This window comes from Sturnira hondurensis, unplaced genomic scaffold (genome assembly GCF_014824575.4).
Source record: "Sturnira hondurensis isolate 20B ecotype Veracruz unplaced genomic scaffold, ASM1482457v3 Scaffold0013515, whole genome shotgun sequence".
Classification (NCBI taxonomy): Eukaryota; Metazoa; Chordata; class Mammalia; order Chiroptera; family Phyllostomidae; genus Sturnira; species Sturnira hondurensis.
This window is the reverse complement of record NW_028086146.1, coordinates 8,147,227-8,164,062: the sequence shown is the minus strand read 5'-3', so window position 1 is coordinate 8,164,062 and position 16,836 is coordinate 8,147,227. Positions and strand designations below refer to the sequence as shown.

Here is a 16,836-nt window from a genome sequence, read left to right as displayed (position 1 = left end):
CAAGCCTACTGTGTACGTGGCATCTGCCTGGGGCCCTCCAGGGCATCACTGTGGGGCTTGGGAAACAGGAGAACACAATGCAAGCACGGAGCTCTTGCTGCTCGCTGTGCTCTGAGTGACGGAGTTCACCGTCTCTGACCGAGGCTCTGCCTTCCGCTAGCGTCCATGAAACAGTAACACTCTGACTTGTTAGCTAGTAAGTAAGGTAACACCTCAGACTCTGACACTATGATAATTCCATCTTTAAATTAGGAGAGCTAATGTCTTTACATTATAAAATTCAAAGGAACAAAATATCCTTTTAAATTTTACTTGTAAAGATGAAATCTACATCACATGGTTATTGTGAAAATAAAATAAAAAAACACATGGCACTCCTGAGATATAGAAATTATCCAAAGACTTTAATTGGACCCCTGCCCTTCCCAGGCACTTATCCCCCACCCCACATACAGTGAACAGACAGGGAGCAGACTCTGTCTCCAAGACAGCAGAGTCCATTCCGAAGACAAAGAATGAAACAGTCTAACAGACCATTTTCTAACACTTGCATAACACTGAACTACTCATAAAGACTTTCCACTGATACTACCTCATTTAGCCCTTACACGGAAACCAAGGTTCCAAGAGGTTGGTCCTTGCAGGAAGGACAGTAACAGGTGCCACGGGTCTGGAAGACAGTCGCACGACAGAGCCTAGGACATGGGCTGAGGAAGCACCGCTGACACGCAGCTGTGGTGGAGGCTGGCAGCATGGCTGTGTCCAGAAGGCATGCCCTCTGTCCAGGTGAGCCGTGGGGGCTCTCGTCATGACAGGACCTCCTGAGGAATATCAATGAAACTGGAGAAACGGCTGGAAACCACCTGATACAAAAATGTCTTTTATTTGGATATTCGATTGTTTTTCAATGGAAAAGTTTAAAAGGCCTCGATATAAGAGGCTATCTTGTCCTGGATGAATTTGAACTTGGTTCCCTTTGGGTCCTTGGCAGCTTCTGCTTTGCCTGCAGGTGTCAGGGCCTTTTACCCTGTGACAGTATCACTTGAGGGTCTTGCTAAGGTTGGAGAAGCCAACGCCGACACAGGTCATCAGCACTTTATCCCCGCCCTTGCGTTCTTCACCACATGGCTTCGTTTCAATTTTAAACATTATCTGGAAAAAGCTCTTCAAATGCCGCAAAAATTCTATCCTAAAAAAAATAAAAAAGGAAGGAATGAAAGAGGATTTAAGATTTTTAAAAAACTCTCCTCTCACCTAGAACCCAAGCTTTTAATTTCCCAGATCAAGGAGTGACCAAAATTAAAATTCTCAAAGCTGACTAAATCCTATTTATTTATAGACTACTAGTCTCGAAAGAGGATTTATATTTGTGTAGAGACACACACAATACAACAAGATGAATTAACAAAGTTAGGTTAGTACACGACACGTAAGGTTTGTCCTCCACACTTGCTGCAGTGGATGGCCATAAACATGGCGCTGACCTTCTGAGTGGCTCCGGCAAAGTGAGAAACATGTAGGTGGGTAATTCACAGCTGCGCGTGGTAGAACCAAGCAGAACAACTGCTGCTGATGCCAAAACAGAGGTCTCTTTCTTCACCCCTCAGCCCCCACAACATCCTTCCACTCACGTAAGCAACATTTACCAAATGCCTGCAATGTGCCAGGCACTGTTCCTGGTGCTGGTGATGTTGCAGTGAACTCAACATCCCCTCTCACATGAAGTTTTCAATCTAGTGGGGCAGACAAGGTAAGTTAAATATTCCTGAAAAGGGAAATTTAAATAATGTAAGCAAGTGGATGGGAAGGAAATGTGGGTAAACAATCTCTGTGTGTACATGGCAGGAGGCAGTATTAAATAAGGTGGCCAAGAAAGGGCTCCCAGGAAGCACAGTGAGAAATTTCATGGGGGCTGTTTGTTGTCATCTTCCTTAAGACGGAGCTATGGCTTCACCCCCAGAGTACCCTGGGAACAGCAATTCTACGGAAGGACCATGGTCTGGGTATGTGGGTTTCCACTGGTCTCACCTAGCAGATCTAGAACCATCCCAGCTACCCTGGACAAAACACCCACCTGGAGAATCCACTAAACATGACAGGGAAGGCATGTCTGGGACACATGACATGCAAAGACGTCCCATCTCCACCCCTGCCAAGACCCTGTCTTCCTGCTGCACAGGACCAGAAATCTGTTTTTCATAAGCACCCCTGGTGGTTTTTATTGGGCAAGTCCGAAAACACTGGTTCAGTTGCAAACGGACGTTCTACATATCTGTAACAAAGTACCAGCAATCTTGTGTGTGCTCCCTGCCCATTGAAGCGCCCAGAGTCCCTACCCCAGCCAGACGGGTCTCAGCCCCAAATGCACATGGAACCATCTGAGGAGCTTTCAAAACACTGATTCTGTAGCTCAGTGGACTGAGCACGGGCCTGCGAACCTGACGATCGCGGTTCGATTCCCAGTCAGGGCACATGCCTGGGTTGCAGGCCAGTTCCCTGCAGGCCACCTCCCAGCAGGGGATGCACGAAAGGCAACCATACATTGATGTTTCTCTCCCTCTCTCCTTCCCCTCTAAAGATAAATAAATAAATAAAATCTTAAAAAAAAAAAAAACAAACCACTGATTCTGACACGCCGATCAATGGAACAGAACTGGGACTCCAGAAACAAGCCCACTCGTTTTAGGTTCAACTGATTATCAAAAAGGGTGCCAAGATAACTCGACGAGGAAAGAATCACCTTCCCGATGAACGGTGCTGGAACAGCGTCACAGAAGCCCTTGTTCACGTCACACACACAATGACTCAATATGGATCGGAAGACCTGCATGTAAGTGCTATAACGATGAAACTCACAGAAGTAAATCTTCATGGTCTTGGACTAGAAAATGGTTTCTTAGAACACATCAAATAGTGATGAAAGAAAAATAAATTGGACTTTATCAAAATTAAAATATGTTGTGGACACTATCAAGAAAAGTGAAAATACAATCCCCAGGATAGGAGAAAATATTTGCAAATCATATATCTGATAAGGGTTTAATATCTAAGATATATAAAGAACTCTTACAAGAAAATAATAAAAAAACAAATAACCCAGTTTAAAAACAGATAAAGGATCTGAACACACAGCTCCCTGCAGACAACATGCACGAAGCCAGGAAGCACATGAACACACGCTCCCCTTCACTAGTCACAGGGCAGCGAGCACCAAAACCACCGCAAGATGCCCCTTCACACCCGACAGAATGGTTACTATCAAAGGGGCAGATGGTAACTAATGTGAGGTTCAGAAAGAATATAGAAAATTGTCACCACTATGGAAAATGGGCTAGCAGTTCCTCAAAATGTTAAACAAAGAGCTATCATATAATCTACCAATTCCATTTTTAAATATGTACACGAGATAAATGAAAGCATATACCCACACAATAACTCGTGTTTTTAGAACACAAATGTTCAAAACAGCATTATTCAAAAAGCGGAAACAACATAGTGCCCACCAACTAATAAATGGATAAACAAAATGTGATCCATCCACACAACAAAATATTCAGCTACAAAAAGGAACAAAATGCTGACATATGCTACTGCATGGATGAACTCAGAAAACACTATGTGAGGTGAAAAGAAGCCAGTCACCAAGAAACCCGTACTGTCTGAGCCTATTTATATGGAATGGACAGAACAGGCAAATCCGTTACAGAGGCAGAAGGCAGATCAGGCGTTGCCTGGGGTTGACAGAGAACCACCATGAATGGGCAAAGGATTTCTTTCCAGGGTAATGAAAATGTTCTAAAATTAGACTGTGGTTTTGTTTAGACAACTCTGTGAATATATTAAAAACCACTGAACTGTACATTTTATTAATATTATTTTTTAGTTTTTTTTTAGTTTGAGCCAATCTGATGACATATACTAGGGATCAAGATATTGAATGCTCCTGAACTGTACTTTTTTAAAAATGATTTTATTTACGTATTTTAGAGAGATGGGGAAGGGAGGGAGAAAGAGAGGGAGTGAAACATCAATGTGTGGTCGCCTCTAGCACACCCCATACTAGGGATGTGGCCTACAACCCAGGCATGTGCCCTGACTGGGAATCAAACCCGCAATGCTTTGGTTTGCAGGCCTGCACTCAATCCACTGAGCTACACTAGCCAGGGCCTGCACTATACATTTTAATGGGTAAACTGTGTGGCATATAAATTATAGCTCAATAAAGACACACATACACATATAAACAGAAATAAAAAATCTGTTAAGTTAAACAAAAGTATGATCCTGGCTCCTACCCTAAGTACAAAGCCTACTGTAATGAATTTTCCCCTCCACCTGTTCCCCTGTTCTAGTTGATCTAGTTAAGGGAGAGACAAAAAGGAGAAGAGGGGGCAGAAACAACTCCTCACCCCATCTGGCTGACTGATGTGATCTGCAGGCATGTCAGGGGTTAACAGATGAAACAGGAACTGCCCTAGAGAGTAGTTCTGGTAAGCGCTGCATGCTCACAGATAAATTCCTCACTTCTTTACTCTCTCTTCCACCTAGGATCATGCTACTTCATCTTTTTCTTTAAAATATAAACTAGCTTACCACTTCTCAACTCTTCTACAAAGTATTCCCTGGCCAATAACCCTCCTGCATTCTTGGCTCTGCTTGTGGTTTCTAATTAAACACTTATGTGTAGCTGTCTCAGAATTGCCTCCCCTCCTTGGTAAATTATATAATCATGTCAAAGGCAATGACCTTAGGTTATCATGGAAACCACTATAACTGCTAGGCATTCAGTATAGTGAGGCACGAAAGAGAATTTAGGAGTAAGGACTAATTTTGAGAAATGACTTCAACATTCTTAGCAATTAAGGGAAGTCAGTTCTTCCCCTGCTGGCTTTCCTGTCTTGCTAACCAATTTTCAGTTTTTTGCTCTTCACCCCACCCTGTCCTAGGAAAAAAGAAAACAAACACATCAAACCCACAGATAAACAGTCCACATCTGTGGGCAAAGCATCCAGCTGGCAGTGGTGCGGACACAGCCAGCCATCTCGCCCTGCACTCCAAGGAGAAAACAGCCCGTTCCCTCTCGGCTCTCACACAGGCCCGCTCCCAGAGCCGCCCAGCCCATGTCACCGTGAATCGTTCAACTGTGCTACACAGAAGGGCCAGACACCCTCCCAGCTGGCAGAACTCCTAGGAGGCCTCAGTTTGCTTCTGATCTCTTGGAGAAGGACAGGAGAAACACGGGTTTGAGTGTGCAGGCCTACATATTTGCAGCTGTGGGGTATTTGTAGTTTTTGGAATAGTTAGAAAAAGTAAAGCCTGCTCCTTTTTTACATAATGTTCTGCCAACCTCACAACCTATCTGAGAAAGACTGTTATAGAAAAGGATTATGACATGTTTCAGAATATCCTCCTACCTCCAGCCCACACTCCGTCTCCTACAGCTGGGTTGTCAAAGAGCAAATATGCTCAGAAGCTGAGAAATAACCACAGACAATAGTAAATCCTAACAAACAGTCTCTTTAAGAAAAAGAAAAACAAACAGAATAAACCCGCCCCATATGGGCGCACAGCTGAACAGTCCCATCCGGTGCTGATCCACATCCTTCCCCTCAGCCCCACAGCCCCACGTGGCTCCAGCCACACAACCCCACCCCTTCCCGTCCCTTTTCTTCCAAACACCGTTCTGCAGACCCACACCTGCCAGACACAACCACGTGGCCACACAGCCAGGCAGAGAGCGCCACAGCCTGCTGAGGGCAGCGCTGCTCCCTGACAGAGGACCCCCCTGCAGTGTGACTGGCAGCTTTTCACATGAACCGTGTCAGGCAGCTGGCACTGTGCAACTCCCATGTGAAGGACTTAGAGAACTTCACAAAAATATCTGTAGTAATATCTTTTCCCCCCCAATACAAAGTGATTTTTAAAAAACGAACAATAACTGACTTCTCATGAGAACCCCTAGGCCTCCCACAAAAGCAGGTTTCAGGGAACCCTGGAACGTGGAGACAATTTCTCCTGTGAATCTTCCCAGATCGGGCTGCTCCTGCCAGCACTGCTGGTCAGCAGGTGACAGCCTCTGGGCTCTACGTTGTCTGTCCAGTGAATCCCAACTGCCCAGGACTGGCCAGGTTGCTAGGCCCTGCCCCTTAAAATATAGCTCCTCACACCAAGTCCCTCTTCTGACACCTGTTAGGGGTGGCAGAGGAAGCAATCACAGGGAGCTCTCTCTCCTGCTGGCAGCTCCCAAATGACAAGAGAGGGTCCCAATTCCCACTCCACTGAGCCATTTGGGTATTGGAAATACTACTTCTCAGGTCTCCGGGGAGGGATAAGATCTGGGTGGGGCCCCTACACTCATCACACCTCAGCTTTTAAATGTATTTCAGTGCTTTTTCTGCCAAACACTGGCTTTCCCTAAGCCCAGCTGGTCTCTGATCTAAAAACTAAGTTATAGGCAGAAGGGGGCAGACAGGCTGGTGGCACTGCTGGGAGATGTGGGTCCCAGCACAAGTTTGGTTCAAAACTCACTAAGGGCAGTGGTTCAACACTCACTAACCTCTCTCTCATCTGAAAAGTAAAGCTATCACTTGCTTTTATCATATGCCAAATATGTTCCAGGGTTCAAAGAGCTCAATCAGGGCAACAGGGCTCTGCAGCAATTTAAACACAATTAAGTCACAAATGTAAGGAGGCGTGGCATCCCACTGGCTCAGGAGGGCAGTCAACTGAACCCAAAGAGCCGCAGTAGGCCCGGCCAGCACATCAGTTTCCCCTGCACGATTTCCTTTGATCTGCACCCTGCTGTGCGACAGGCAGGCGAGCAAAGAACCCCCAGCCAGTCCGTGTTTAACAAGGACCCTGGGCTCTCACCCCGCAGCACTTCAAAAGCAATAGAAAGGGGTTGTTTATTAAAGGGACAAAAATCCCGAAGCAGCACAGTTCATGTTAGACCTCCACGTAAAGACAGAAGGAGATCATTTTACAGCAGCATCTGAAATGAGGACTCTCTGAAAAAACGCAGCACGGCTCCCTGCCTCAGGCGGGGAGGTGCCTGGAGTCCGGCAGCGTGGATGGAATCCCAGCGCTTACATAAGAGCAGCGGGTCAGGGAAGCACGGACTCTGGACGAGACCGTCCTGGTCTGAACTCCACGTGCCGACTGTGTGATCCTGGGCGTGCGGCTCAATCTCTCCGTGCCTCGGTCCCCTCACCTGCACAGTGGGGTATGCAACAGTCACCCTGCCTCTGTAGCCCTCACCGGGTCATTATGAAAACCAAATGAGTTCATATTTGGGTAGCCTTAAAACCATATCTGGCCAACAGCAAATTCTATTAAGTGTTTGTTAAATAAACACCTACCTTACAGAATTCTTGGGAACAGTAAATAAGATGTGCATAGTTCTGTTTAGCAATATGACTGCAGGAAGCTAGTCATATATCTAAAAATTAAGGAATATAAATTTACAGATATCTGAGCAAACAATTTATAGCTGACTCTAGGCTGGAAATTACCCAAAGCAAGTTTACTGGGCCTCCTAGTGTTCAAAGTGACCTTAACAGGAGCCTAGATGTCCCAGACTGCTGCAGGACAAAGGAATGTCTGGGTGGAAATCGCAGAGGCCAGCATGGCCAGCACTGACCGAGCTCTGCCAGGCGTGCTGCACTACTGGGAACTCTAAGTGCCCAACCTTATTTAAGCTTCCCTCCATCTCCACAAGCCCATGCCCACAGGCCTGTTCACCTTCTCCACAGACAAGACCAAGGCTAAAAGATGCTCATGACCATGACCTCCTGGGGCTCCGGGGCAGAGCAAGGCCTGAAATCAGACAAGCTGCACTTCAGCGTCCATGTACCGACAAAATACAGATAGCCCTGGTAACCACAGTCTGCAACCATAAATAATTTGTGAAAGTTGCTATTTTCTTGCTGTTGATTCCACTTTTAAGTATATAAAAGCATAAACTCTCCATAAACTGTAATATTAAGCTTTTTCAGGGGAAAACAGAACCACTGTCACCAACTGTAAACCACCTAAAACTCAACAAATTGAATGGAAATAGATTCTTCAGGTGACACCTCAAAAAATTAAAAACGGATCTGCCTTTTGACCCAGTGACCCCATTTCTGGGAATATATCTGAAGAAACCCACAACACTAATTTAAAAGAATATAAGCACCTCTATGTTCTTTGCAGTGTCATTTACAGTCACCAAGATTCGGCAGCAGCCCAAGTATCCATCTATGGGTGAGTGGACAAAACTACTATGGGCCATTTACACAATGGGCTACTACTCAGTCATAAAAAAGGAAAAATTTTACCCTTTGTGACAGCATGGATGGACCCAGACAGTATTACACTAAGTGAAATAAGTCAGTCAGAGAAAGACAAATACCATACGATTTCACACCATACGTGGAATCTAATGAACAAACAGCTAACAAGAAAAACGGGGACAGACTCATAGATGGAGAGCAGGATGACAGCTGGTGGGGGCACTGAGCAAAAAGGGAAAAGGAGTCACGGATATGGACAACAGTGTGGTGATTGCTGGGAGGAGTGAGGGGCAGGGAACTAAATGGTAATGGGGGAAAAAAACAACAATAAAGATTAAATTAGCCCTGGCTGGTGTGGCTCAAGGAATTGACCACTGGCCTCTGCAAACCAAGGGTCATCAGTTCAATTCCCAGTCAGAGCACATGCCTGGGTTGTGAGCCAGGTCCCCAGTGGCAGGCACGCAAGTGGCAACCACACATTGATGTTTCTCTCCCTTCCCTTCTAAAAATAAATAAATACATCTTAAAAAAGAAAAAAAATTAAATTAATTTTATAAAAAGAGATTCTCCACATACCAGCATGTTATCCAGTACTATTTTATTCTACTAAAAAAACTCCTTTGTGAGGAATTTCATACATACAGACTTGCCTTCTCAAGTGACACAGTTGGATGAAAAAAAGAATAACACAGAAAGCCCAACATAAGAAGGAAGAATAAAAGAAAGAACCAAGACCCTTACTTTTCAGAAAGGGTTTGAAAGTAATATTGCAAGAAAAAACATTCTCCTTAATCTCCATGCTCTGTTAAAAAGAAACATTTAAAAAGCTATTTAGACAAATCAGAATGTGAAAACTGCCAGACAAAAAACAAAACAAAACATTTGTTTAACCCAAAGAGGGTCTTGCTTCCAGTTCTTGAGAAATTGGAGATTTCAAAAAACAGACTTTGATGACTTTAACCATACGTAAAAATAAGTGGTAGTTCGCTCTTCAAACTCTTGACTCCAACTAGGACAAAATGACCCCCTACCACCATGATTATACTGATGACAGACTCTGGGTCTTTTTTACCCTGCAGCGCACACATAAATATGATGTTAACTTCGCCCACTAGGTTCCTCCTGAAGGACGTGTATTTCTTCCTACCTTTGTCCTTCATCATTTTGAGCCACTGCAGCCTCCCACAATAAAAAAGGAGAAAAGGGCCCCAAACAGATACAGCTTTCAAAAACAAACTCCTGACTTCTGGCCAAGATGGAGGCATAGGTAGACACACTGTGCCTCCTTGCACAACCAAGATTAAGGACAACAAAAATTTAGAACAAAAAACCAACCAGAACTGACAGAAAGTTGAACTGTACAGAAGTCCGACAACCATTCATCCACACCAGTAAGAAGGGTGGAGTCGGCGGCCAACGGAGAGGGGTCACAGCAGGAAAAGGCGGTGGTTGGCAGACCCCGGCGCAGGGTAGCAATGAGCAGACCCAGTGAGGCACGCAAGACGGCCGGCTGACTGAGGTCACACATTCGGATGCAGATAAACCAGGTGAAAACGAGCAGTGAGACAGACCATGCAACCCAGGGCCCTAGCACAGGGGAAATAAAGCCTAAAAGCACTGATTGAAAACACTTGTGGGAGCTGAGGTGCCGGGAGAGACTCCCAGCCTCACAGGAGAGTTTGTTGGAGAGACCCACAGGCTCCTAGAACGTACACAAGCCCACCCACCCAGGAAGCAGCACCAGAAAGGCCCAATTTGCTTGTGAGAAGCAGTGGAGGACACTGAAATCCGAGAGAGAGCGGAGCAGGTGCCCCTGGTCCCGCTCTTATCCCGCCCCCACATACAGCGCCACAACCCAGCAACTGGGTTGCTGACCTAGTGCACACCTAAGGCTCCGCCCCTCACTATGTATCGGGTGCGACCAGACACCGCCCCCCCCCAAAAGGCTCAAATAAAAGAACAGTTCAAAGCCCCAGAGCCAATACTTTTAAGCGACCAAGAGATAGCCAACCTATCAGATGCACAGTTCAAAGCACTGATGATCAGGATGCTCACAGAACTGGTTGACTTTGGCCACAAATTAGATGAAAAAATGAAGGCTACACTAAGTGAAAAGAAGGGAAATGCATAGGGAACCAATAGTGATGGGAAAAAAACTGGGACTCAAATTAATGGAGTGGACCAGAAGGAAGAAAGAAACAACAGAAAAGAATGAAGAAACAAGAATTTAAAAAAAATTAGGAACCTCCAGGACATCTTTAAACATTACAACATCCGAATTATAGGGGTACCAGAAGGGGAAGAGGAAGAGCAACAAGTGGAAAACTTATCTGAACAAATAATAAAGGAGAACTTCCCCAATCTGGCAAAGAAAATAGACTTCCAGGAAGTCCAGGAAGCTCAAGAGAGTCCCAAAGAAGGTTGGACCCAAGAAGGAACACACCAAGGCAGATCATAATTACATTAGCCAAGATTAAAATGAAGGAGAGAATCCTAGAAGCAGCAAGAGATAAGGGGACAGTTACCTACAAAGGACTTCCCATCAGACTGTCAGCTGATTTCTCAAAAGAGACCTTATAGGCAAGAAGGGGCTGGAAAGAATTATTTCCAAGTCATGAAAGGCAAGGACCTACATCCAAGATTGCTTTATCCAGCAAAGCTTTCATTTAGAATGGAAGAGCAGGTAAAGTGCTCCTCAGATAAGGTCAAGTTCAAGGAGTTCATCATCACCAAGCCCTTATTATATGAAATGCTAAAGGGACTTATCTAAGAAAAAGAAGATAAAAAATATGAACAGTGAAAGGACAGCAAACTCACAGTTACTAACAACCACACCTAAAACAAAAGCAAACTAAGAGGACAGCTAGATCAGGAGCAGAACCACAGAAATGGAGATCACATGGAGGGTTAGCAACAGGGGAGTGGGAGGAGGAGAGAGAGGGAAAAGGTACAAAGAATAAGTAGCACAGATGGTAGGTAGAAAATAGACAGGGGGAGGGCAGGAATAGTATGGGAAATATAGAAGCTAAAGAACTTATGACCCCTGGATATGAAGTAAAGGGGGGAATGTGGGTGGGAGAGTGTGTGCAAGGTGGAGGGAAGGAGGGGAGATGGGACAACTGTAATAGCATAATCAATAAAATATGTTTAAAAAAAGACAAACTCCTTACAACCCCCATCTCCCCTAGCTTACCAAAGAGAAAGGAGGCTGCCCTTTCCCACCCCACAGCGGCCCTTCTTGCATGAAACCCCGACAGGCAGGAAGTCCAGAGAAAGGTAGCCCCAAGTCTCACACATAATTTTGCGTTTTGCCCCAGTCCTGTAAAGCTCCATTCAGAGTAGACCACTTTGTTTTCCTGAGAGACGTAGTAATTTTAGGCAAGGTTTCTGAAGACAAGACACTACAATTAATGTTTGGTGAGAGGGTATGTGCAGGAGAGCACACAAACTTGAAAAAAAAAAATCCAGTCACATCTTGATGATCTCCGCAGGGGCTGCTGTCTTGAAAAGGTATAAAGGCCCTACAAGGCAAGCTGGAAAAAAAAAAAACCCTCTAAGGGCAAAAAAAAAAAAAAAGGGGGGTCAAGGAAAAATAAAAACATGCATTCCATTTCTCACATAATGTTCTGCCAAACCCCATGCCCCACAACTACACACGTCTGGACACAGCCTCAACACTGTGTGAGCAACCAGCCCTGCTGCTGCCCCAAAGCAGAGGCTGGGAGAGCAGCAGCAAAGAGAGAGCTGAGAGGCTGACGGGCCATGGTCCATCACAGACTGTCGGCTGCTTCCAGCAAACTCTCTACAGGAATCTCTGCACTTAGGGTGCTGTACTCCTAGCCCTCCCCTCCCCTCCAAATGCCTTAACTACAAAATCTATTTTAGCAATGCTGATTCCTGATGTTAGCGTGCCTCTAAGGATTACTCAATTTCAGGTTTCCTGTCCTGTGAAACACTTTACACAAGTTGTCAGCAGATAATGTGGTCCTTACCAGTTTTCTGCTTTATCAGTCTTCTCCCATCGCTAACAGAATGTATTCTCTTCCATTTCCTTTTTCCAAAAAGATCTTCACCACCAACACAAAATTTTAAAAAGCCCCTCCAAAAGAATCTCTGTCAAACTCCTGGTCTCCATGGCCCCAAACAATGACCTAATGGTGCAACACCCCCTCAGCAGTGCTTGCCCTTTCTCAATGTGATGGCACCACCATTCTTCAGTTATCACAGTACTGTACCTTTCAGATATACAGCATCGGTACCATGATAACCGAAAAAGGACAGTTCAGTCTCTTATCTACCTGAGCATCTCCTCCCACGCAAGGCCCACCCTCCGATGGCCATGTAATGATTTCTGGCACACATACACAGAGCCAGATGTCGGTGTTCAAACAGGCTGTTACAGAAAACTCAATCGCCAACTCAAGTCTTCTGATAAGCTGCTCTTTTGGGAGAGTGCTTGCTTTAATACCTCAGCCGCCAACTTCCGGTAACATCCAATGGCCATAAACTCACCTTTACAATTTCCCTACCAATCCGATGGCATAACTATATACATTGCCTCATTCTTCAACTTTCCAGCCAGTTTATACCCTATCATCTTGGACAAAAAGACAGCCCTATTTGCCACAGCTATGGAAAAAAGGGATTAAAAAAAAACCTAATAAAATCCAAGCTGAAATGGAATCTGGAGTTTACCTCCAAAATGGGAAAAAATCTAAAGCATAGACAGAAGACTGTCTGGTATACCACAGAACTTCAACAACATGGAACTGAGAGACGGGAATGATGAAACTACAGGAGAGGAAAGAAGGCAAGAATCTTGTTAAATACCAGGTTAAGAGCAACCACCTCCAGCTTATTCAAGGATCAGAACATGCAGGTGTTCAAGGTGATAAGCTGTGCACAGTATAACACCTCTGCCATTTCATGCAATTGGAAGATTAAGTTGGACAGCATAACAAGGTGGAAAGAAAACAACTCACGTGTAGGGAGAGAGTGGTCCGAGCAGGACTTTGGAAACGTCCTGTTGTCCAAGGGACATAAACAATAGAGCCAGGGTCTGGTTGGTCGAGTCCACACATCCACCCTATAAATACAAACACTTTAAAGATTAATCGTTCTACCAACCAGAAAATAGAAAACCAAGAAAATAGTCATAAATACCAAGGATATCAGAGCCACAGAAGAGCAAATTGCAAGCTTCAAGCAATTATAAAACAGAATACAGGTCTTTTAAGAGTCATTCCAATATCATTTAACTGTGGGGGTTAAACTAACAGTTAGTTGAAAAAATTGTATTAGCTGAGACTATCAGAGTAAGTACACAGACGCTGAGTTTACTGAGGTGCATCTAGAGAAAAGTAAAACTTTCCCTTCTATTTAAAGCAGCAGCAGGACATAACAACAAAACAGCAAAATCAGTTTCTAGGAAATGTACAGGTACGTAACAAGTGTGAAGTGAATGCTTCTATTTATTTGCTGTTGTGGAACACCACGGTCAATGTGACATGAAAAATCCTTTACCTGTAAGACTCAATCACATTCAAAAACTACTTGCCAAGTTACCTTAGTTTCTCCTCTCTACCCTTCCTGTGTGCCTTAGAACTGAAGAACTATTAAGATCGGGTCCATCCATTCTTATTACTTATGCACTATTTCCCCCACTTTTCATTCCTTTTCTTTCAAATCAATAAGAACAGAATTCTCACAAACTTTCTCATGAGAAACAATGTTTTGGTTGGCTTTTCCCCACTTTTTAAATTTCTCGACCATTTTACCTCTTCTGCTTTTACTAGATGTGTTACTACTGTTTACATGTGTGCCTTAAAAATGTCTTCCTTTCTGATCATTCTTTCTGGGATAACTTTATTTAAAACAATTCAAACTTACATTGTACACAGTGAAAGTAGGATGATCTTGAATTTCTACACATTTTGTACATTTCACAAAAAGAACCCAGATTCTGATGATGGCGTATCACTGGCCAAGCCTAGAGTCCCAGACTAGAAACAGACAGGTGGCCACTCACTGCTGGACACACCTCTCTCCTTTTTAAACACCTGTAGTGTAGGGAATAAACCAATTTTCAGGCACAGACACTCACTCTTCGCTGTAAGACTTCATTTATGACAATGGCATAGGAAAATAAAGGAGCTTTATCCTACAGCTCGCCTTTAAGAAAATCTATTGCTCTTCCTACACTGCCTTAAGCGGTATTCACCCCTAATAAGCAAATGTTAGGAAAAGAGCAGGTACAGCATATACATTTCCATCTAAAAAAGAAAGTCTGACCGACAGAAGAATATGAGGACCAACAAAACTGTTTTACAAAACTTGCTGTTTTTCACATTGGGTTGGCTAAAAAGATGGTTTGGTTTTTGTAAGATGGCTCTAGTAGCGCTTAGTTGTCTTTAGCTTCATTCAGAACAATTCTATTAGATTGTATCATGACAGCTGTCTTATTGGTATGCATTTAAAAAAAACTTATGAAAACTGGTGAATTTTTGTACAGCCATTTTAATATTGACAATGGAGAAAACATGCAACATTTTTGGCATATTATGCTCTATTATTTCAATAAAGGTAAAAACACAACTGAAACGCAAGAAAAGATTTGTGCAGTGTATGGAGAAGGTGCTGTGACTAATCTAATGTGTCGAAAGTAGTTTGCAAAGTTTCATGCTGGAGATTTCTAGCCGGACAACGCACCATTGTTGGCTAGACCAGCCGAAATTGATAGCAATCAAATCAAGACATTGAGAACAACCAACATCATACCACATGGGGACAGCCAACATACTCAAAATATCCAAATCAATAAAGTTACTGGTGAAATTTAAAAAATGAATCTTATTTACAGAAAAAACTAAATGTACTCTTGGGTCAACCCAGTAAGACTGTCTAAAATTAAACTGTCCTCCTTGGTTTCTGCTTCTGATCACTATGCTGCTATTCCACCATTCTCAACCGACTTGATTTTTACTATGTACTAGACCAGTATTTCAACGCAATAAATATGCTGGAGGTCTGTGTATAGGACACCATGAAGGGCATGGTGGGGTCACACCTCAGCCGAGGATACAACCCTTGTGGGTTGTACCTCACTGGCTTCAATCTCACTGAAAATGGCCTCAATCTCGCTAAAAGATGAGATACGAGCAAGAAGCAGAAACAATCTGAGGTAAAGCCAAAGCTTTGCAGCCACTGAGGGCTGTGGACACCGGGACAGCCAAGGTGAGTGGGGACGGGCTGTCACTCACTGCACCAGGGGAAGGTGTTGGGGAGGTGGGAACCTGAGCCGACCCTGGAGGGAAGAGGTTTGGAGAGGAAGGAAAAGCAGGGGGTTGATGGCCACCCGGTTGTTCTCGGGTCAGCAAGGAACAACCGGGTGGCCATCCTGAAACGGCTGCACACTACCTGCAGGGGAGAAGTATACGAGCGGGGAGAAGGTGCAGTGGGCACACTGAGGGCTATTCTGAGTCTAGCAAGGGTTCTGATTTATCTCCAGAAAGTGAGAAGCTGCTGAAGGTCTTTTGAGCACGGGAGTGAAAAGATCAGGTAAGTGTTTTAGGAGATTCAGAAATGAAGGGGACATTGGGGCAGATATAGAAAGGACTTCCCCAGCAAGTGGGGAGAGCCAACCCACATAATGGCAGGAGATGGAAGCAGCCAAGAAGATGGACAGGAAAGGCAGTTCCAGAGAGCCTGGAACAGAGTCAAGAGGACTTGGTAAGTGATGAGACACAAATAGAACAGGAGGGATTAGATCAGAGGATTAAAACTGATAAAAATAAACAGCACCTGCAAAGGGGATAAGTTTTTATTACTTACTGAAACCACGTCACAACACAGACCTATTTTTATCCTTTTAACAACGGAAGACTGTAGACACACAAAAAGGAAGTTTTCTTCATGATTTAAAAAAGAAAACTTGGTACAGGCACAATGGAACGGTTTTTATGTAGAAGTTAACTAGAGTAGAGAGAAAAAAATAAAATAAAATAACCTAATCCAGACTGCATGCTTTCTCTCTCGTGAACGTGTAGACTGTGTTTCCACCCTGAGGCCTATCGCCTGCTATTTACGAGATAAACCCCATGCTCCAGCGAGGCCATTCTGTGATGTGGTGCTTCCGGTTCCCCCAGCTCTGCGGGAAGAGATGGAAGGGACCGTAGGGTGAGAATGGGGGCCTCCAGCCACCACGGATGGGAAATCTGAACAGGTTACCGGGGACTTAGGGACACCAGGCATCACATGCACAGTCCGTCTTCACAGATGGACAGATGACAAACTTTCCAGATGACACAACTTCTTGATCCTTTATTTACTTCCAATTTCTGGTTGTTACCCATCTTTCAAAAAAAAAATCACTATATTAAGTATCAAACATTGAGCTGATTTAGCATCAAAAAAGCTAACATCAGACCTTGGCTACACAAAAATATTAAGAAGATTGTTCCCCTTCAGGAAGATTTCATTTGATAGGATACCTCTTTCTGCCACCATTTCCTGGCTGAATGGTGAGTGGAGGGAACAGTCACACTACTGAATACACAATTACAGG

The 16,836-nt window shown here is 44.2% G+C and overlaps 1 protein-coding gene across 2 annotated transcripts in view; it reads right to left on the bottom strand.

The window, feature by feature from the left end:
* Window positions 1–294: 294 nt before the first annotated feature.
* RCL1 (RNA terminal phosphate cyclase like 1) overlaps window positions 295–16,836 on the bottom strand; it is a 67,366-nt gene continuing 50,824 nt past the window's right edge. Inside the window, exons 8-10 of one of the 2 annotated variants that reach the window (XR_005068742.1) lie at window positions 13,256–13,359; window positions 7,090–7,210; window positions 1,106–1,189 (exon numbers count right to left, since the gene is read on the bottom strand). Coding sequence is in view for 1 of the 2 variants with exons in the window: in XM_037061774.1 (XP_036917669.1) it covers window positions 1,039–1,189; window positions 13,256–13,359 (255 nt within the window). In the remaining variant the exon portion in view is untranslated. Of the gene's footprint in view, window positions 1,190–7,089; window positions 7,211–13,255; window positions 13,360–16,836 lie in introns of both variants that reach the window. The other variant, XM_037061774.1, reaches the window with a different exon arrangement.